This window comes from Vigna unguiculata, chromosome 7 (genome assembly GCF_004118075.2).
Source record: "Vigna unguiculata cultivar IT97K-499-35 chromosome 7, ASM411807v1, whole genome shotgun sequence".
Taxonomy (NCBI): Eukaryota; Viridiplantae; Streptophyta; class Magnoliopsida; order Fabales; family Fabaceae; genus Vigna; species Vigna unguiculata.
The window spans coordinates 4155021-4177830 of NC_040285.1; the positions used below are offsets into that span (position 1 = coordinate 4155021).

A 22810-nucleotide genomic window follows, 5' to 3' on the forward strand; every position below is an offset into this window, starting at 1 on the left:
GAGGATACACGACTTTTATGTGCAAAATCTTTTATGTGCAAAATCGTGACCTCTCTACACGACTTGCTTCCTATTTGTAATATTTTAAAAATATGCCTAGTTTTGAAATTTCTTTTCAAAATTTATCCATTGTTGTAAAAAAATCGCCAAATCACTATGCTCTCTTATCATTGTAAATTTAGGTTGATTTCACTTTTAATTCTAATAACTAACATGAATCTATATAAATGGTAACAGGAGCTTGATTATGAAATAGGGTAGATGTGCCTCCCAAAATTTACAAAAAAAAAAAATTACTATATAATTATATAAGTAAAAGATTTTTTTTATTTTATTAAGTACCTTCAAATTTGTATATATTTATAAAAGAAAATTTTGATATCCCAAAATATTTAATGAAAATTCATCAGTAAATAATAGTTTTTTCTTTTATCGAAGGGTGATGTTTGAGTATTGGTTAACAAATATATTTTTTAAGCACAAATTATATAGCTGAAAAGTATGTCTCCTTTCAAAATACAAGAGAAAGAGTTTCTTCTTAAATTCATGTTCCAACCTATTTTAGATTATATATATATATATTACAGCAGCAATGTTTCTTCAGCAACAATCAGCTTCAGCAGCATTTTAGTCACAAACTTTCTGCATAAGGAGCATTGCAATGTATAAATATAACTAATGAAATGAGATTCTGTACAAAATCATAAATCAAACAAAAAAGACCACACTGTATGATTTACTTTTTATTCGTTATATATATATTGTCATACCTGAGATTTACTTTTAGAGCCTTTGGACATGTCCTATTATTGGAGGCCCCGTTGGAGACAAATGTAACACATGTATCATCTGTTAAAAACCGAAAATCAGTTTAAACAGTTAAATAACGGAAATTTGTGAGAGTAAAATGATGTACCTGAAGTTGAAGTAAGAGGTTGTTCCATTTTTTAATCTCATCTTCGTTCTCAAGCTTTCTGATTCCTCCACAGTAGCCACCTATTCCATCATTTTGGTCTTCCTTCTTCCTTCTGCACAGTTTTATTCGTCTCAAGTTTGATACTTTAGGAAATTGCCTGAACTCCACTATCAATGTATCTATGTCACACAATATAAGTAACAATCTTGTTATCTCTTTCATCAAAAAATTAAGTTTAAAATATTTTCAACATTCAATAAAAACATGGAATCAACAATTTTCTTACCACTGTAAACACACTCACAACAATTTTCATTACACGACTCCAAGTGCCCAATCACACCGTAAAACCAATCTGCAAACATTTCACAAAGCCATTCAATTTCAAATATTTGGAATTACTTTTTCTATTCTTAAATATAATAAAGAAATAGTTGTTTAATAAAATTAAATATCATTATAAAAAAAAAATTGACACAATTAAAATTAGTCCATGTCTCAGACTTTGTTACAGTTTGGTTCTTAAACTTTAGCAATGAATAAAGGAGAATGCTAACCAGTGCTCTTAGGAAACTGGTTAAGGAATAATAAATGTGCTTTGATATCATCATTTTTACATTGAAAGCTGAAATAATTAAATACAGTAATTAAAATAGTATAAATGCACATAATAAATTTTATAAAGACAAAAATACCCTTTTAAATATGTAGACAATAACTTACTGTTACAAAACAAGTTTTTGGAATTTTTAAGGTCTCTACTAAAAAGAAAAAAAATCAATTATGTCTTAAATTGACACTTTAATTATTCTTTTTTTGTAACAATTTTTAGATGTTTAACGGTATTTTTTGTTGATTTTTCTGTTAATTTATACTTTCTTATATTTTTTTTAAGTTTTAGATGTTTACCACTATTTTTTTGTTGGTTTTTTGTTAATTTAAATTTTAACAACATTAAAATATTTATTTTATTATTTAATTAGTTTTTAAATTTTATTTGTGAACATTAAATAAAATATTAAATACACATGTACAATATTTATGCACATTTTTGTCTTTTAAAGAAAATAAAGTTGCATTAATGGTTATTAGGTCAGGTTTTATTTAATATTACACTTATCTATGTATTTTTGTAGGATCTAATGTATATTAATTATCCTTAACCAGTGTCCTTGTGTTTCAGATATATGATTGAGCTGTTTACACAATTGTAGTGATGTTTAAGCTTTAATGACCATTTAACACAAAACAAAATTTAATACAATTGAGTTAAAAGGGTCATATTTATTTATTTAAAGTTTGAGAACCAAAATATATCAAAGTTTGGAAGAGAGATAAAATTATAATTTCACATCTGAGTTTAGAAAATAAAACATATTGGCTTAAATTTAGAATGATATACCATAAGGAGATTGTGCATTTGGTCTCCATTGAATCTCAATATGATCCTCTGGTTTCAAGTTTTGTAAAGAGTGAGAGACATGCAGAAGATATGGAGAAATCTGAAGTGAGGGAGCTCTCACCATATCCCACTCGATGTTCTTCCCTATAAGTTTCCAACTTCCATTTTGATCCCTAACATAACATAAATCATATCCACTTAATCCTTCACAAAACAAACCTCTTTTATGGATCTATGAGTAAAAACAATTTATATTTGATATTGCACATGCATCAAGCTTTTGAATTTTATAGTAAATAATGTTCTTTCTCTATTGAATTGAAACAAGAAGAATATATGTTCTCTATTGATTATATAATGCTACTAAAGTATTTCATACATGCTTATTTTCTAACGGATCCGTTTTTCTTTTCTAATTAATGTTATTTGCTCCATAAATTTTTTTTTAATTTGAGAAACTAAAATAATATGCTTTTTTTTTTCAGTTTAAAAGATTCAAAATTCATTTTTGTCTCAAAATTTAGGACCTAAAAGGGTAATTTTCAGTTCATGCATGCATACTTCAAAGATGTCTCCATTTTGCACACACCTTGCTTGAAAAGTATTAGATCGTGAGTCATAGTTGACCAGGGCATTGTTAATCATCAGTCCCTGGAAAAACACAATATTCATTATATATATAATAAAAGTATTAGAAAATTTAGACCTGAAATATAAAATCTAGTTAGTTTTTACTTTGTAAACATGAGCACGAAACCAAAACCTACCATTTCTAGATATAAATACAAAGACATCATGAAGTTGCTAATCTTAAGAAAGTTATATAAAACACGGTTTTAAACTGAATTTTTTTGTTAAAATATGTATAAATTTAGTTTATGAACAAAAATTCAACTTTTCAAAATAACCTGAAAACCTAAATCCTAAACCATAAATGTAAATCCTAAAACTTATTTAATTTTGTTATAAAATTTAGACTTAAAATATACAATGAAGTTAGTTTTTTACCTTGTAAACCTGAGCTGGAAACCAAAACCTACCACTCTCAAGAGAGATATACAAAGACATCATGAAGTTATTTGATTGTTCACCATTGAGAAACTTGAAATCTTCTAAGTATGAACAAAGACACATGTTAGGCCAAACACCAATGAAGGAACCCATTGAGCCAGTTTGATTGGTGTGTTGATTCTTCAACAAAACTCCATTTTTTGCAATTGCTATGTGCCATTTCCACTCCTTGTAAACAGCATCAGAAATCACTCTACCCCATTTTTCTTTTATGTGATTTTCCCAAAAGCTATCACTTTGGCATTTTCTCTTCAAGAAAACACAAACCTTTGACATTGTGAAAAGATCTTTTGGAGAAAGACACTTGAGAATGAAATCCAAGGTGGATTGAGGCAAATCCAAGAGGGACATAGGAAGAGGATCTATTTTACTATTATTCTCCATCTTTAACATTGTAATTAGGCTAATAATATTTTCTGATATTAATAGAAGGTGAAACAATTCACCCTTGATTGAATGTGGCAAAGAGGACCTATTTGATTATTATATCAACCAAAAAAATTGGGTTTTTTTTTTTTTTTAATAGATAAAGATATGATTATAAATACAAGCACATAGTCTCTTCAAAATTCAAAGGAGTATAAGTATGTATATAATATTTGATGGGGAAAACAACAACAAACAATATACCAGAGAATGCAGCGGATATAATTTCCCCTAACTTGCAAGAATCTATGAGGAGCAATAATCAAAGAGCAGCAATAATAAATCACCAAAAGCACAAATAAAGGCACCAAGATTTTTAACGTGGAAAACCCCTCAAATCAAGGGTAAAAACCACGAGTCGTCCAGACCAAAGAAATAGCTTCACTATGATCAACAAGAGTACAAAAGAGTCTCAATCAATAGCACAAATTAGTGCCAACACCCAACCAAATAACAAAGCAACAAAGCTTTCAAATAGAGAAGAACAAGAGAGGAAAACCTCTACAAATCACTGCTGCAGTGCGAAATTAATATCTCCCAACTCAGACCTCGTATCAAAGATCCGACCGGTCAGAATGAAGAGCAATGAGTTCCGAACCTGCTGTAAAAATTTCAGCCCGATCCAACGGTGAACGAATCCGCAGCGCCGAATTTACTGCGACAGCTCTATGAAAAACGTGAACAGAATTTTCCCTCTACCTCTCCCTCTATGTGTTAGGGCTTTCAGTGTATTCTGACTCTATTGTTCTGCCTCTCTCTTTATTTTATAGCCTCCTCTCCACTAGGTTTAAGTGAGACATGGGCTTCTCAAATTTTGGGCCTTTTCTCCACATAGGAAGGGAGCCCAATACCCAACAAATCTCCCCCTCACAACTATGTGGAGATAACCGCCAAACCGGCGATCTCACAACAAACTTCAAACTTTCCTCTTGGCAATGCTTTAGTCATCATATCAGCACCATTATCATCTGTATGAACCTTTTTCAACTCCAACAACTTAGCATCCAAAGCATCACGTATCCAATGATACCTCACATCAATATGTTTGGATCTAGAATGAAAAGTTGGATTCTTACCAAGATGGATAGCACTTTGGCTATCAACAAACAATGAATAGTTATCTTGCCTAAAACCAAGCTCCTGCAAGAATTTCTTCAACCATAACACCTCCTTGCATGCTTCAGTAATAGCAATGAACTCTGCTTCTGTAGTAGACAACGCTACACACCTTTGTAGTCTTGATTGCCAAGCCACAGCTCCCCCTGCAAACTTTATCAAATAGCCCGAAGTGGACTTTCTGGAATCAATATCCCCAGCCAAATCTGAGTCTGAGTAACCCATCAAAGTAGGTTTATCACCTCCAAAACAAAGCTTCATATCAACTGTACCATGAAGATACCTCAAAATCCATTTCACAGCATTCCAATGCTCTCTACCTGGGTTTGACAAAAATCGACTAACTGTACCAACAGCATGTGCAATATCTGGTCTTGTACACACCATCGCATACATCAAACTGCCCACCGCAGATGCATAAGGAACTCTACTCATATTGGTCTTCTCAACTTCATTTGAAGGACTCTGTTTAACACTCAGTTTAAAATGAGTAGCAAGAGGAGTACTCACAGCTTTAGCATTTTCCATCTGGAATCTCTGCAACACCTTCCTAATGTATTGCTCTTGTGATAGATAAATCTTCTTTTCTCTCCTATCACGTGAGATATGTATGCCAAGAATCCTTTTAGCAGCTCCCAAGTCTTTCATGGCAAAAGACTCGCCAAGTGTCTTCTTTAACCTGTCAATTTTGGAAATATCTTTTCCAACAATAAGCATGTCATCAACATATAATAACAGGATAATAAAGTCATCATTAGAAAAACTTTTAACAAAGACACAATGATCAGAAGTAGTCTTCATGTAACCCTGCTCACACATAAAAGACTCAAACTTCTTATACCACTGCCTTGGAGCCTGCTTCAAACCGTATAGACTCTTCCTTAGTCTACACACATATTCTTCCTTGCCTTTAACAAGAAAACCATCAGGTTGCTTCATGTATATCTCTTCCTCCAAATTACCATGAAGGAAAGCTGTCTTCACATCCATCTGCTCAACCTCCAAATCAAGAGTAGCAGCTAAACTTAGCACAGTTCTGATGGATGACATTTTCACCACAGGTGAGAAAATCTCATTGAAATCAACACCCTTTTTCTGTCTGAAACCTTTCACCACTAATCTGGCCTTGTACCTTGGAAGTGTAGAATTTGAATCTTGTTTCACCCTGAAAATCCACCTAGTTTCCAATGCCCTTTTGCCCTTAGGCAATTTCACCAAGTCGTAAGTGTGATTATCATGCAAAGATTTCATCTCATCTTGCATTGCATCCAGCCACTGTTTCTTCTCTTCACTATCCAAAGCCTCTTCAAAACACTCAGGTTCTCCACCGTCAGTCAAGGTTATGTACTCATCACAGGAATACCTTGTAGAAGGTTGTTTTTGTCTATTAGACCTCCTGAGTTGGACTTGAGGTGATTCAGGTATATCACCAAGATCGTCATCATCATCATGTTCCTCTTGAGCATCATCAATTGGAACCTCTACTCCACTTCCAAACTGTCGATCATCAACATCACCATGTTGCTCATTGTCTTGAGCTTCCGTTTCAACATTCTCCAAATTGTGAGTGGGCAACCTCATCGGATTACCATCAGTGAGATTACTGTCTTTCTCGGGTGTGGTCTTCTTCACCTTATCAATGTCTTCAATGGTCTGATCTTCCATGAATTGTACATCACGGCTTCTAACAAGCTTCTTCTCAACAGGATCATAAAACCTGTAGCCAAATTCATCCTCACCATAGCCAATAAAGATACATTGCCTTGTCTTTTTATCTAACTTGGATCTTTCATCCTTAGGAACATGAACAAATGCCCTGCAACCAAAGACACGCAAATGATCATATCTAACATTCTTACCAAACCAAATTTTGTCTGGCACCTCAATATTCAAAGCAACTGCGGGACTGAGATTAATAACATGCACAGCTGCAAGCAATGCCTCTCCCCAAAAGTGCTTAGGCAACTTTGCTTCTGAAAGCATACATGTAACCCTTTCAACCAAGGTCCTGTTCATCCTCTCCGCTAGACCATTCAACTGAGGAGTTTTAGGAGGAGTCTTCTCGTGTCTAATACCATGCTGCCTGCAATAAACATCAAAAGGTCCACGGTACTCACCACCATTATCACTACGGATGCATTTCAGCTTCTTGCCTGATTGCCTCTCAACCATAGCATGAAATTCCTTGAACTTTTCAAGTACTTGACCTTTCCGCTGAAGAGCATAGACCCATAGCTTCCTGGAACAATCATCAATAAAAGTAACAAAGTAAACTGCACCACTAAATGACTTTACCTTTAATGGGCCACAAACGTCAGAATGCACCAATTCAAGTAATTCTGACTTCCTTGAGGGTGGATGCTTCTTAAAAGATACTCTGGTTTGTTTACCAGCCATGCAATGAGAACATTTCTCCAATTCTGCATTTCTCAATCCCATAAGCACATCCTTTTTAGCTAAGCAGTTAAGCCCTTTCTCACTTATATGACCAAGCCTCCGGTGCCACAAAGATGCCTCCATATACATAGCATTCACACTGTCTTTAGCAACCAAAGCTTTAGTCCAATACAATTTAGATTGTTTCTCCCCTCTGGCCATAACCAAGTTACCTTTAGTGAGCTTCCATTTACTAGAACCAAAGTGATTGTCATAACCACAATCATCAAGCAACTGCACAGAGATTAAATTAAAACGGACATCCGGAGCATGTTTGACTCCTTTAAGCAACAACTGCACTCCCATGTTGGTTTGCAGGCAAACATCACCAACACCAATCACTTTAGACTCACCATCATTACCCATCTTCAACACTCCAAAATCACCAGAAGTGTAAGATGTGAAGAACTCCTTCCTAGGTGTAACATGCAGTGTAGCACCACTATCAATAATCCACATGCTCTCATCAGATACAAGATTAACGGACTCAAAGTCACGAAGAAGAACAAGATCACCATCTGTAGCAGTAGTGACACGATCATCATCATCATGATCATTCTCTCTCTGTTTGCCCTTCTTGTCTTTGTTCTCCTTTTTCCACTTAAAACAGTATTTCTGAATGTGTCCAGTTTTATGACAAAAATGGCACTCTAAATTCTTGTATCTTGACTTGGACTTGCTCCTACTCTTCTCTCTACCACCTTTATGTTCCTTTTTCTGACTTCTCCCCCTAGCTTCTGTAACAAGCATCTCAGACTGAGATGAAGAACCATGTGCCTTCCTTCTCATCTCTTCATTAAGAGCACCGCTCTTTGCCATCTGAAAAGAAACAACACCATTTGAGGCAGAGTTCGTAATTGAAACCCGAAATACCTCCCAAGACTCTGGTAGAGTATTAAGCAACCATAATCCCATAACTTCGTCATCAAACTTTATGCCCATTCCTGACAATTGATCTAGGAGCCCTTGAAACTCATTTAAGTGATCAGAAATAGAAGAATTCTCCCTGTACCTCAAATTCATCAAGCAATTTAACAAATACAATTTATTATTGCCCGACTTAGAAGCATACAAAGACTCAATCTTCTCCCACAAAGCTCTGGCATGTGTCTCATTAGCAATATGATTATAAACATTATCTTCAACATATTGCCGAATAAAACCACATACCTGTTGGTGCTCAAAGTCCCATTCTTCTTCAGACATAGAATCTGGCTTCTGTGTAGCAAAGACCGGAAGATGCAATTTCTTGACAAATAATAAATCTTTCATCTTGCCCTTCCACAAATGATAATTTGTACCATTCAAAGCAACCATCTTTGCATTTGCCTCCATCATTCAAGCAAGTAAATATAGCCCAACCAAGAGCTCTGATACCACTCTGATGGGGAAAACAACAACAAACAATATACCAGAGAATGCAGCGGATATAATTTCCCCTAACTTGCAAGAATCTATGAGGAGCAATAATCAAAGAGCAGCAATAATAAATCACCAAAAGCACAAATAAAGGCACCAAGATTTTTAACGTGGAAAACCCCTCAAATCAAGGGTAAAAACCACGAGTCGTCCAGACCAAAGAAATAGCTTCACTATGATCAACAAGAGTACAAAAGAGTCTCAATCAATAGCACAAATTAGTGCCAACACCCAACCAAATAACAAAGCAACAAAGCTTTCAAATAGAGAAGAACAAGAGAGGAAAACCTCTACAAATCACTGCTGCAGTGCGAAATTAATATCTCCCAACTCAGACCTCGTATCAAAGATCCGACCGGTCAGAATGAAGAGCAATGAGTTCCGAACCTGCTGTAAAAATTTCAGCCCGATCCAACGGTGAACGAATCCGCAGCGCCGAATTTACTGCGACAGCTCTATGAAAAACGTGAACAGAATTTTCCCTCTACCTCTCCCTCTATGTGTTAGGGCTTTCAGTGTATTCTGACTCTATTGTTCTGCCTCTCTCTTTATTTTATAGCCTCCTCTCCACTAGGTTTAAGTGAGACATGGGCTTCTCAAATTTTGGGCCTTTTCTCCACATAGGAAGGGAGCCCAATACCCAACAATATTAAAAGGAGTCGTGATGTAATTTTTTAAAACAAGAATAGAATGTTTAGATAGAATTTTGAAAAACTTAATTGAGAAAAATCATGATTGTGAAAAGTAATTTAATCTAAATAATTGTATGGCGTGCCGGTTTGGTAAAACTTTTTGAAATGAGTGGCATTTTTATTTATTGAGGAAAATAAATGTTTAAATATATAGAATGGTATATCGGGGAACTGAAAGGTTTATATATTAAAAAAGATTGCTACAAGACAATTAAGAATAAAAAAAAAATGCTATGTTATGTATATATCAAACAACGAAAAGTTTCTCAGAATTTTTTTTTTTACATCAAAGAAAGATATCCCGAATAAGTTAGAAAATGATGCCTTGTAAATCAATGTCAATATTCAAGAGGTTTGGCTAAGTTGATTCAACATGTGTATGTGTATGTGTATGAGTTAGACCAAAATTAAAATTTTATAAAAATAAAGTAGGCCAATTTTTTTAGAAATATAATTCCTGAATATAACTTTTTGTGTTATAATAAATTATAATTTTCTATTAATTTAGTTTTTCAAGTTATGAGGCCAAACACATTTATTTAGTCAAGGATTTAATACAATTCGAATCTTTTGGCAACAATGAGGGAACCATATAGGAGAAAATTTTGGGTAGAGTTTCATTATTTATTATTATAAGTTTTTTAATCCATATTTTATTAGTTTTATTTTTTTTTAAGTAAGAAATGTTGAGATATCTGAATGTGAATTTAAATTCTATATTAAATAAAATGAAAAAAAATTAAATAATATATAAGAAAAAAAAATACATAAACGTAATGTTTTAAATTTTTGATTTGAAAATACTAACGATCTCTTATTATATTTCAATTAAACTCATGTTTTATGAATATTAAATTTATCTTATGATTTTTTATCGAAAGAATAATCAAAGGTATCAGAACCAAAGAAAACAAGTAAAGCAACAATGATTAAAAGGGGTTAAATATGTTTTTATCCTTCAACTTTTAGTAAAATCTGAAATTAGTTCTTCTTGAAAATATCGAACTAATTTAGTTTTTTAACTTATAAATGTGTGAATTTAGTCATTTTAATCCAATTTTATCAAGTTTATTTTACGTTTTAAACATATTTCATTATAGTATTTTTGTTTGTTTACATCAATATTAGTTGAGAAACACATTTAAAACTCAAATAAACTTGAAAAAAAAAAGTTAGTTTAAAGGACTAAATTGGTTCAAGATTTTAAAAATGACTAATTCCAATTTTTACTAAAATTTTAAGGACAAAAACATATTGATCCTTAAAAATAAAAATTATTATAGCGTTCTTCACAAATTGCTTTCCTCTAAACCCCGAAACTTCAATATATCATAGTTTATTTGTTTTTTCGTTTATATAGCCGAGGAAATGCAAAGGAGTGAAGAAAGTGATTCTGAAATATTAAACTCACTACTGTTTCTGTGTTTCATCAAAATGAATTAGATAAAGAAAAAAAGAAGGACATTGCTTCCTCCACCCATGTATTCTTCCAGCACTCCATAGACATGTTGAAATGATAATTTTATCTTTAATAAAAAGATTTTTTTTTTTATAAATTGTATAATTTAAAATATCTATTTTAAAATATCTAAGAGACTTTTAGGTAATGCGATTTCGAAAACATAAAAAAAAAAAAAAGAAAAACCAGTGTTGAGAAACTCCATTTTTCACCATAACTTTCCAACCACACACTAAGTTTAACACATTGTGCTTAATTAACACTCTTTGTCAACCATTGCACCATCCACTATTAGCCATCACCAAGGGACAATAATGGAGTCTCGTTGCAAATATAAAAAATAAAGGAGGCGAAAGATTGGGGTGTAGAGAGAGATTATGAGGGTGTAAGAAGTAGAAACCAGAAAAAATGATTGAGTAGTTTTGTAACAATCCTACTACAAATGAGACAAAGTTGGTTAGCGAAAGTGAGGGCTAGCTAACTATGAACAAATAGAAATTAAAAAAAGCATTGAATGTTTGCCCTAAAGTTATTACTAAGGGGTGTGGGTAGTCATTTTCAAGATTTAATTCAAAGCTTATAGTCTCCCATGTAACACCTAAGAGAAGACATGGTTATAATATCATAAACAATGATATTATGAATAATAAAATTTACAATGAAAAGAGATTTACATAGTATAAAGTTTTATATATCCAAACTAATAAGACAAAGGAAAATTATTTTTTAACAAAGTTTTGTCGACAAACTTTTGACAATAACCCGTGATGAGATAAAAGAAAGATTTGATGTGACTTAGAGAAAGAAAAAAAAATGTTTGGTGTATATTGAAAAGTAAATTTTGTAAAAAAAAAGAATTGTTAAAATATCACAGTTTCTAGAAAATATACAAAGATCCTTATAAAGAGATGTCTAAAAAACTTAAGAAGTTGCATGAAAACTCAAGTTCAACTTCATTCTTCAAATGTATAATTTACTTTGAAACATGTTTATTTGGAATACATAATACATAATACTAAGTGAAATTATCAGTGATGATAACACTCTCATGTTTTGACAAATCCACTACATAAATGCTTCAAGAAAACTTCACCGGTTAAAGGGTTTCCACAACTACAGTTTCAACGGGCAATGAATGGAAGCAAACTCCTGTAGTTGCAGGTAGCAAACTGAGTACACAGGAAAGTACTTTTTGGGCTTGGAGTTATTGAATGAAAAATTATATTTATATCCACAATAAAGATTAATAAATAAATAAAATGGTGTGTAAATAATTTCAAGCGATAAATAGAGACAAGTTTTAAAGAGCCATTCTAACCTATGGAATTTTCACATTAACTAATGGTAAAACTAGTTTAAAGTGTATAAATGGATATAAATTTTCTTTTACAAATTAATTTTATAATATTAAATTAAATTTAAAATTCACTTATTAACATTAACAAAAGATAATCTATTATATGTGAGACAGACTAAACCACATTTTTTATGCTGGATGAGAGAACTCGTTTTTTGCATGACAAATGAGGTGAGTCGATCCATATTGTCATTTATCATTTATGTCGAATGTGATGGTGTTGTCACGACAGTGTAAGCTACTCGTCAAAACTTACCATCAAATCTTATACATGATAGATTTTTATAGAGTTTATCAGAAATAGATGACACAATTATGACATGAGTGAAACTTGAAAAAATTCATAAAATAATGAATTTATGAATTTTTTTTTCAGATAACAATTTTAATAAACTTAAAAATCCTTGGAGAACATTTCGACAAAAAGGTTTAAAGTGTTACTGTGACATCCCATTTTAATAGATTACATTACTAAATAAAACATCACACAGTTATAATAACGAGAAGCACTCAGATGAACATGAAGCGTACGAAAGGTAACTATTACAGTCATCCTGAAGTACTTAAAAGGAAACTTAGGCATACCACATAGCCCTAAGCAAAAGGAAATTTTTAAAAGTTTAACAGTCTTGCAAAAGGGTTGCCCTCAAGGCAACTAATACAAAAGGCCTCATGGCCATGAAACTACTCCTAAGACATCCAGACAGGGAATCTAGGCCGCACCACTCCGTTTCTCAGATCCATCTCAAACCTCCCTCTCATCTGCTCCCACCAGAAGGTGATCATCGCAAAAGAGGAAACATAACAGAAACAACACAAAAAGCAAGGGTAAGCTAGTGTAACATGAAACTTATCATAGAGTAAAAGAATAAGTGCATAAACATACACAAGCATACAACACAGAGACACATAAATCATATGATGGCAAACAAGCAAGACACCTATGACTCTATTATCCGGATACATATATTAAGATCGGATTCACTGGACGCTTGCACTTGTGGTGGCCTCTACTACTCTGCAGAGCCATTGTCAATGGGTTTCACCCTACCACACACAAGGTTAGCCTTTAAGCATCTAAGGCCATTATCCTGCCAAAGACTAGGGCCTCCCGCTACTCTCACCACTTGGGTCAGTTTGCTCTACTTGAGACTCACTGACCCTTTAGAGTTTCGGGATGCAATCCTTACTTGAATCCTTACCTTAATATATACATTACACGCCACCATAAAGTCTCCCCACGAGACTCATGGAATTATGCCTATTTCACACCAATCTCATGTTTCATATCACATAACCACCACTTGTTACCTCAACATTAATTTCTCATGCTCATTATCAACCATCCAAACACAACTTCATACATTACTCATGCTATCATACAGATTTTAGTGCATATAACTCATACAACTCATGAAATCACACCATAATCTTGCATGTTCGAGAGAAATAGCCACACTCAAGTAAACATGAATTCAAAAACATAAAACTACCCTATTCTCGCCTGGGCTAGAAGACCTCGCCTAAGCTAGGCCATCTCGCCTAGGCGAGGCCTGGAATAGGGCACTCTGCGAGCATCTCGCTTGGGCGAGACCAGCTCGCCTGGGCGAGACCGTCCTTCGCCCAAAAATAAAACACCTCGCCTGGACGAGGCTGCGAACAGAGCACACCAGCTTCTCCTTCGAGAACTCGCTTGGGCGAGGTACTCTCACCTGAGCGAGACAACTCAAAGACAAGGGCCTTTCTCCTGGGCGAGCTGCTCGAGTAGAACCTGGGTGGGTCTCAGACACTCTCGCCTAGGCGAGACGAGCTCGCCTGGGCGAGATTGACAGTTCTTGCAACTGTCCACATACATGCAACAGAGTAACAGTTCAATCCAACAACCAAAAACACATGCACCCAGTTTCAATCGATTACACATACTTCTCAAGCATATAAACATGCAACAAACCAAAATGGCACCCAAAAACAACTTTAAACGGTTAAAACTAGCTTCCCTTACCTTGCTTAGATGCTAAAACGAAATAAACCCGCAACTAAGAAGTATTTCAGCTCCAAGGGCTAGAGCAGTGAGCTGAAACATGGAAATCAGCACAAAACGAGGTAAATAAACGGAACCCTAACTGACCAACATGCTCAAACAGCGGGAAAAAAGGGAAGAAAGTAGACCCAAGGCTCAAGAGTTCGACTTACCAGGAGGTACAGGGTCGATTTTTGTTAACTCAGGATGGAAGAAGATTGTGCCCTAGCAGAGCACCTTGTAGGGGATCAGAGGGGAAGAGGAAGCTGCTGTTTCTGAAAAGGGAGACAAGATGCAAATGAGGCAACTGAGTGGGGTATAGGGTCCTACTGAAGGGCTGGCCCTGGACCTCCGAAAAGGCCAAGCCCAAAACTCTATGACACTGAAAAAGGGCTTACAGTTATAAATGCAATTTATATCGTAGATGTTTCAGAATAGATAATTCAAATAAATTTATTATGGCAATTTAGTATTTCGAAGTTTCGGAAACTTATGTGCCAAAATTGTTTCCATTAGTTCTCGAAACGTCCATTCCAGTTTTTTTTTTTTTTTTTTTTTTTTTATCGCAAGTGCATTCCCAAATTACTTTGTATACTTGTTTGCACCTCCCATAAAATAAACAAAAATAAATGTTACTTGTTTGCACCATGGAAATGGAATATAAATAAAAATAAATGTACAATAGATAAATTGTGGAGTGCATGAAGCAAAGACAAGATAATATTATACATAGGACTTCCAACTAATTAATATCATCAACTATATATATTCATCACTGATTAATTCGTGTAATTTGCTAATAAGTAAACAGACAATAAACTTGGACAACATACATTTTGGATATTAAAACGAAAGGAACTAATAATAATATCATTGTAATTTGATGAGCCATGTTTGTTTGAAGCATAAAATAGTAAAATTTATTTCCAAATCTTTACAGATTTGTCATGACTGGCAGAAGCAATCATCCCTGTGACGGGTGATTGTGCTAATGCAGATATCACACACTCATGAGCTGGAATTGTCATTATTTTATTCTCAACCATGTTCCATAGCTCCAATGACTGCAAATCATCAGTAAATAAAATGAGAACATATAAATTATTAATTTCCATAACACACTATATAGAGTGTTTGTGACATCTCTCTATAAAAAGGAAAAGCTTGTATTGAGAAGGGGAGTGTGAAACTAATCAAGAGTTTTATGTGAACATGTTTTTTCTCTAATCTCTCTCTTTGATTACCTTCCTTCTATGATCCATATTATTAGCCAATGCACAGCCAAAGATACAAGGAAGGATTACTCTAAGAGTAACTATAAGAGAGTTACTTTCTATCTTCACCTTCTGTTTATTTTCTTAATCTAACAGTTTTAATAAGTAATCACTTTTAACAGTTTTATTTATGAGAAAAAGTGAAGGGTGAAGTAACTTTTTTATTATTACTTTACATATATAAAACAAATAAATAATAAAAGAAGTGAAAAGGAATAGCAAACAACAAAGCTTCATAGGCATATACATACCTGGTATGCTCCAATAACCAAGAGAGTTGAGTAGATTGGGTGAAAAACACAAGAACGAAAGGCTTCCCCATTGCAATTAAGTTCATGAATGCACTCCCCAGATGCAATTGACCACACTTTCACACATTCTTCACTCACAGATGCCAAGTAATCTCCATTTGGATCCCAACACACGAAATGTACCTCGGCAGAGTGTCCCTGGAAATGCATTAAATTATCATTATCACACAAAAAATAGGTCAGAAGAATTTTATTACTTTCTCAGATATTTGCAGTTTTGTGTCCATGTTAAAACCTGAAATGTATGCATCTGCATACAAGTCTCAACATCAAAGAGAGACACAAAACTCCCACTTGCTGCAGCCAGAAGGTGACCAACCCTTGGCTGAAACCTCACCTGGGTAGATCCTCCCTGATTCATTAATTTAATATCGTTTAGAGTTGAGAAAAACCCTAATTCATAATAATATCTAGAAAACTAAAAGTAAATTTTGTAAGTGACCTTAAAACCTTGGATGGAAGAATATTGGTTAATATTCCAGAAACGAATCTCATTGATATCATCACAGGAACAGAAAAGATCATTTTTCGTTGGGTGAAAATCAAGGGACGCCACATGTGAAGTATGACCAATATGTACCTGTAAGGAAAACAATGGCTGCAGAAGTAATAGTCAATGGTAAGTCCAGTAGCAACTGAACCAATAACAGAAAGCAGATCTGATTTTCATAGCAAGAAAAGAAAAGGAAAGGTCTGCATTCAGAAGAGAATAACTTACATCAGCAGCATCCCACAAACGAACAGTTGAATCAGACGAAGATGTTGCCAGCTGAGTTGAATTCGGTCTGAAGCGAACATCAGTAACAGTAAGACTGTGTTCCTCTGCTGTACTCTCTGTTTGCAGTGTCTCCATGTTCCACACAACAACCTAGTAACAAGAAATAGGATGATAAGTATAATTTACATGGACTTTAAATTTACAATTACCAAAAATAGCTAAACAAAATAAAATTAGAGGACTATGATCAAAATTTGATACATTTGAAAGTGCAAGTAAACACATTAGACCTGCCAGAAATCTTTACACCATAATCTATAAAACAAATTTACAATTTGTAAGGGTGGCATGGATTGGATTTTTCAAAATCCAGTCTAGATCCAATAAAATAGATTGGATCCATAATCCATTTCCATGTTAACTAGAACAACCAAATTTGATTTTTTTTTTCCAGTCCAATTCAAATTGGATTAAATCTAGATTCAATTCAATTTGTCAAATAAATTAAATTCAATAAACCAATATAATATAACTAACTATTAGGCCAATTAGACATACATCGAGCCGATCTAGCTCGACTTAAACTCATACTGACTTATGTCCACCTAGTCCGATTCATTTAGTTTGACCTTTGTCCGAGTCAACTTGACCTTTCGTCTTGGCCCACTTGATAAGTTTTGACTAGGTTGACTAGACTTTCGTTCTTGACCAACTTAACTCAAACTTTGGCTTGGGTTACTTAACACGACCTTCGACTGGGTCGATTAGGGCCAACTTCACTCAATATTCTACTCTAGCTGATAAAGAAAATATTCCATTTTACATTCCACGAGCAGAAATATAATTGATGATGCTAGTGTCTTGTAAAAAGAGAATGAAATATGTTCTACCTTTTTGTCATTTCCGGCACTAGCCAATAATTTTCCATCTGAAGAGAAATGACAGCAAACAACTTTGCTGTTGCTGTTGCGCATAGAACCAACTTCACCGAAGGTAAAGCCTGAGAGGGAAAGCAATATAGCCAGCACCCTGATCAACGCCAATGGTAAAAGCTTATACAGATGCATCAGAACATGAGATTACCTTGCGAAGCATCTGTATGATGCTCAGAAGGGTTCGTTCCATCACCATCATCCTGTGAGAGAAATGATTCCACATTATCGTCTAAGGAGTCAACATCTCCAAAGTGTTCCATGTCATCATGTGAGTGAAATGATTCCACACTATCCTCTAAGGAGCCAACATCATCAAAGTCTTCCATGTCATCCTGAAACTAGAAGGATATGAATAATTAAGATTCAAGAACTATCATCAGTAACTTAAAAAGGTTCAGGTAAGTATATTAATTTCTATAATACTTTAGGAATCATGTTAAGAATAACTTATGATCGATCAATGGGTGAACATAATTAAATTATTTTTTCCTTGATCCTGTTAAAAGCAAAGGAATTTGGAACCTTGAGTTATGCAAAATTGTGACAAGTAACTCCAAGAGTGTACCTGAATTTGAAGTGGGAAGAGCCTCTTCCATGTTTCAATCTCATCCTCATTCTCAAGCTTTCTAATTCCCCCATAGTAGCCTTCTATTTGATCACTTTGTTCTTCATTCTTCTTCCTACACAACTTTATTCGTCTAGAGTCTGATTCTTCAGGGTATTGCCTGAACTCCACTATCAACGTATCTATCACAAAACAAGATCAAATGCAATTTAGATATGAATAAAATTTCGTATGGTTGTCCTAGTACACTTTTACTCTGGAAAATGTAAGAAGTCAGTAAATTTTAAGATGGAATTTGTTTATTTTATCATTATTTTACTCTCATTTTTTATTTCTCTACTCATTTACTTACTAATCAATTCTTATAAACTAAACTGGCTCATTAAGTTCTAAGTATCTTATCAAATTGAGTTTATATGAAAATAAATTATCTTATTAAATGTTTAAAATATTTTATTATTTTGATCAACTCATTCCTTTCATTTTCAATCACTTGTCAACTTATTTCTTCCCTCTCCAATAACAAAGCTAACTTTCGAGTTGAAAAAAATTAATGAAGAAAAACACGAGTTGATAGATAAGAAGACAGAAAGACAAAAATAACAGTTAGGTCATCTCCATAATGACAAAATGCTTAGATAAAAAAAAATATTTTGAACACTAAATAAATGAATTTTTTTTAATAAAAAAGTAGTTTAAAGTAATCAAATTTATTTATACTTAAATTTTGTTAAGTCTAAATTAAATGAATTTTGATTTAATTTGTAGATATGAAAAAGTGAAAATCATTGATAGTTATTTTGAAATAAATAACCGATATTTAATTTAAAAATATTAAAAGCATTTAAAATTATCACATGCATAGGTTTTTCTTGACAAAACACGGAATCAGAAATTTTCTTACCGCTGTAATGACACCGACAACAATTTTGATTACATGAGTCCAAGTGACCAATAACAGCATACCACCAATCTGCAATACATTCCACAACTTGTTTGACATCAAGCTATAAAGAAAACAAGGTAAATCCATTCGGAATTACTTTCTCTATTCTTAAATATAAGAAAAAAAATAGTTGTTTAATAAAATTAAATTTAACTAATTTTAGAATAATACCATAAGGAGATTGTGTATCTGGTCTCCATTGAATCTCAACATGATCCTCTGGTTTCAAGTTGTGTGAACAATGAGAGACATGGACAACATATGGAGGAGTATCAACTGCGGGAGCTCTCACCATATCCCACTCAATGTTCCTCCCGAGAAATCCCCAATCTCTATTTTGATACCTAACATAACATAAATCACATCCACTTAAATATTTCACAAAAAACAAAACTCTTGCTAAAGAAACTAAATTCAAGAGATATAGCCATCCGAATCTAGGTTATTATTTCACTCTCTTTGCCTAAGAAGCAAACATTATTGCACTTAAATCTAAGCTAAACCATTCATTTGGGTTTTTCCATAAACACCTTTAAAAAGAAAAGTAAAATAATTCATCTAAGTTATATTTATTTATAACTTAAAATAAAAAATTTATAGAAACTATGTAAAAGTGTTTCTACAAATTAGTTTATCCATAATTTGAATTATATAAAAAAAAATTAATTTTAACTTATTTTTTTCTATATGTATGGTGAGTGTAATTTTTTTTATAAGGGGCGTACATAACAAGGAACTTTTCCTGTAGCTACATTATATTAATAAAGAAACAAGATATAATAAAATGATTAAATTTCACTGGATGTATGTGTAAACACAATTTATACTTGATAGTTCACATACATTAAATTGACCTGATCAAGTTTTTAATTTCTGAAATTTATATAGTAAAATGTATTTCTCTATTGAAACCAAATTTATTTTAACTATTTTTTTGGTTGTTAAGAGGTGAAAATTGATGATATATAATGTTACAGTATTTGATACATTATATTCAGTTCATGCATGTATATTTCAAAGAGGTCTCCATTTTGCATATACCTTGCTTGAAAAGTATTAGATTGTGAGTCATACTTAACCAACGCATTGTAAATCACCAGTTCCTGAAAATACATAATATTGATCAATATATATATATATATATAAAAGAATATTAAAAAAATTTAGACCTGAAATATAAAATGTAGTTAGTTTTTACCTTGTAGACCTGAGCAGGAAACCAAAAGCTACCAGTCTCTAGAGAGAAATACAAAGACATCATAAAGTTGTTTGAGTTTTTACCATTGAGGAGCTTGAAATGTTCTAAGTATGAACCAAGACATAGGTTAGGCCAAACACCAGAAAAAGAACCCATTGAGCCAGTTTGATTGGTGTGTTGATTGTTCAACAAAACTCCATCTTTTGCAATTGCTATGTGCCACTCCCACTCCTTGTAAACAGCATCACCAATCACTCTTCCCCATTTCTCTTTTATGTGATTTTCCCAAAACTCATCACTTTCACATTTACCCTTCAACAAAACACACACCTTTGACATTCTGCAAAGGTCCATTGGAGAAAGGCACTTGAGAATGAAATCCAAGGTGGATTCAGGCAAATCCAAGAGGGAGATAGGAGGAAGATTTAGTTTAATACTCTTCTCCATGTCTAAGATTATAATCAGGCCGATAAATAGAAGGTGGCACACACTTCACCCCTGTTTGAAGGTAGAGAAGAAGACCTACTTTGATTATTACATGAAGCGAAAAAAATGGGTTTATAGCCAAAGCAGTTCAGCTAGAATCGTTAGAATATACATTACGATTGGAAAATCTCGATTCGTTACAAAATTCTTCCTCTGTGATTCATATCATAACATGAATCGGAACTGAACCGTTTGATTAACGATTCAGTTTCCGATTCGATTGGTGAGGAAGGAAATCAGGAATAAACACAGAGGAAAAGAAGGAACAGCAGAGAGAAGATGAACCAATTCAGAAGATAAACAGTGAAAAGAGAATAGAAGAAGACGAACTGTGAGAAGGGAGAAGATGAACACATAGAAAGAGTGAAGAGAGAAAGATCAACAGTGAGGAAGTAGTGGAGAATAGGTTCTGATATCTTTAAAGTGTAAAATGCTTTTTCATCTTTTCTTTTTTTTTAATTTCTTCCACTGAACTTTAATCATACCAACTTTTATTTGTTTCTAAAAAAAAAATAATATTAAAGAATGCGATGTTAAATCTGTCGGAAATAGTCTAAGAATTAAAAATCTCATATTAAATATAATAAATAAAAATAAATATTATATAAAAATAAATATTCATAATATCGTCCTCTTAAGATTTTAATATAAAATTAATATCAAATAATTTAGATATATAAAATCAATATCATATATAAATATATATATATATATATATATATATATATATATATATATAATCTTTCGATTCGTATAAAAAAATATAATCCAACACATCAATAATAACATTAATTGTCACATCGAAGAGGTGTTAACTAATTTATTCAACAAGAGTATGAATTAGACAAGGTCAAATTTTGAAAAGTAAACTAGTCTATTTTTTTTAGAAATATAGTTCTTGAATAACTTAATGTTTTAATAAATTGAATATTTTAGTAATTTAGTTTAGAAGTTATGATAGCAATCAGATTTAGTGAAGGATTTGAATATAAGTGGTTATGTGTGAATGTATGCATTCAGTAAAGGGATTTAATAGAAGTGGTTGGAGTGTCCAAATTAAGCATTTGGTCAAGGAATTTAATTGTGTTAGTTGGTATGCGGAATATAAGCTTCAATTATTCTGATAATACCGGTGTGAAAGTCAGTAAACTATGAGTTCTATCATTTGGGATTAAACTAAAAATATGATATCCAAACATATTTATTATTTTTTGACTAGTGTTCTTAGAATACTGTTTAACATTTTTATAAACTAAAAAATAGTTAAATTTAAATTACTTTTTTTTGTGAAGATGAAATTTTGTAATTAAGTTTAATTCACCGTTAATTTATAAGTTCGGTTAGTTCATTTGTTTAATTCATAAGATGTTCGTTCTCTTAACTTATTTTATATATTTATTATAATACAATCAAAGCAATATAATTAAGTTGTTAATAATATTTAAAAATTAAACTATCAATTTATATAATCGAATAAATAAATATATATAGATTCGAACTATTTATACATCATTAAATAATATTATAATTTTTTAAAATATTAAATTGTCAAATTATACAATTAAATTAAAGAATTACAATAAAAAAGTTAAGAGAATGGTGAAAAAAGAGTAAAAAGGTTGTGGTTGGGGGACTATTTAAAACAACCGAACTTTTTCTAACAGAATCTGAATCAAACAAGTGGAAATTAGTTAAAATCCTTTTTACACCTCTAAATAGGAATAGTAGAATCATGCTATTTCATTTCCTAATAATATAATGGGGTTTCTGTAATTCACAAATTGCTTCCAGCAGTCCCCAAACTTCAATGTATTGTCATTTTTTGGCTACTTTTTTTTCTGTATTCAACTATTCAACGTCAAGTAAAAAATAAAGTAAGTAAAACACTTATTTCATACCTCTAAATAAGGTTTAAAAGAAAAGTTTACTAATATTTTTTAAATTAATTATGAAATTATGTTTAAAAAAAATCCTAACTTTTTTACTAATATATTTTTATTAAATTAATTATAAAAATTATGTTTAAGAAAAAAATTATCTTAAAAAATATTTTATTATTAATA

General features: G+C 32.6%; 2 protein-coding genes across 6 annotated transcripts; both read right to left on the minus strand.

Annotated features, from left to right (window-relative positions):
• Window positions 1-505: 505 nt before the first annotated feature.
• On the minus strand, window positions 506-2970 carry LOC114190026 (F-box protein At2g32560-like). The gene is made up of 6 exons (XM_028078774.1): window positions 2908-2970; window positions 2319-2491; window positions 1203-1271; window positions 917-1095; window positions 771-849; window positions 506-642 (listed from the first exon to the last, which is right to left on the minus strand). Exons 1-5 carry the CDS (start codon window positions 2961-2963, stop codon window positions 784-786), a joined length of 543 nt encoding a protein of 180 aa, XP_027934575.1. The 5' UTR covers window positions 2964-2970; the 3' UTR covers window positions 506-642; window positions 771-783.
• Window positions 2971-12737: 9767 nt separating this feature from the next.
• On the minus strand, window positions 12738-21151 carry LOC114191803 (transcriptional corepressor LEUNIG_HOMOLOG-like). 5 transcript variants are annotated; one of them, XR_003606024.1, is made up of 14 exons: window positions 20262-21151; window positions 20105-20166; window positions 19235-19407; window positions 19022-19090; window positions 18118-18299; window positions 17701-17890; window positions 17508-17617; window positions 16618-16767; window positions 16342-16497; window positions 16135-16251; window positions 15840-16037; window positions 14488-14589; window positions 14297-14368; window positions 12738-13056 (listed from the first exon to the last, which is right to left on the minus strand). XR_003606024.1 is itself a non-coding variant. In XM_028081199.1 (13 exons), exons 2-13 carry the CDS (start codon window positions 20706-20708, stop codon window positions 15235-15237), a joined length of 1998 nt encoding a protein of 665 aa, XP_027937000.1. In that variant the 5' UTR covers window positions 20709-20759; window positions 20860-21151; the 3' UTR covers window positions 15158-15234. The 5 variants fall into 5 exon arrangements, 4 of the variants coding, with proteins under 4 accessions (XP_027937000.1, XP_027937001.1, XP_027936999.1 ...); XM_028081199.1 differs by lacking the exons at window positions 12738-13056; window positions 14297-14368; window positions 14488-14589 and adding an exon at window positions 15158-15378 and having other exon boundaries at window positions 20262-20759; window positions 20860-21151; XM_028081200.1 differs by lacking the exons at window positions 12738-13056; window positions 14297-14368; window positions 14488-14589 and adding an exon at window positions 15158-15378 and having other exon boundaries at window positions 17701-17884.
• Between the last annotated feature and the right edge of the window lie 1659 nt (window positions 21152-22810).

Coding starts and splice junctions, on each gene's coding strand:
- LOC114190026 (XM_028078774.1), bottom strand. CDS start 2,963: ATGATTAACAATGCCCTGGTCAACTATGACTCACGATCTAATACTTTT. Junction 2,492..2,907: donor TCTAATACTTTTCAAGCAAG/GTGTGTGCAAAA, acceptor ATGTTATGTTAG/GGATCAAAATGGAAGTTGGA. Junction 1,096..1,202: donor TTGTGAGTGTGTTTACAGTG/GTAAGAAAATTG, acceptor TGTGTGACATAG/ATACATTGATAGTGGAGTTC.
- LOC114191803 (XM_028081199.1), bottom strand. CDS start 20,708: ATGGAGAAGAGTATTAAACTAAATCTTCCTCCTATCTCCCTCTTGGAT. Junction 17,891..18,117: donor TCTTCCCACTTCAAATTCAG/GTACACTCTTGG, acceptor ATATCCTTCTAG/TTTCAGGATGACATGGAAGA. Junction 17,618..17,700: donor TCATACAGATGCTTCGCAAG/GTAATCTCATGT, acceptor TTTCCCTCTCAG/GCTTTACCTTCGGTGAAGTT.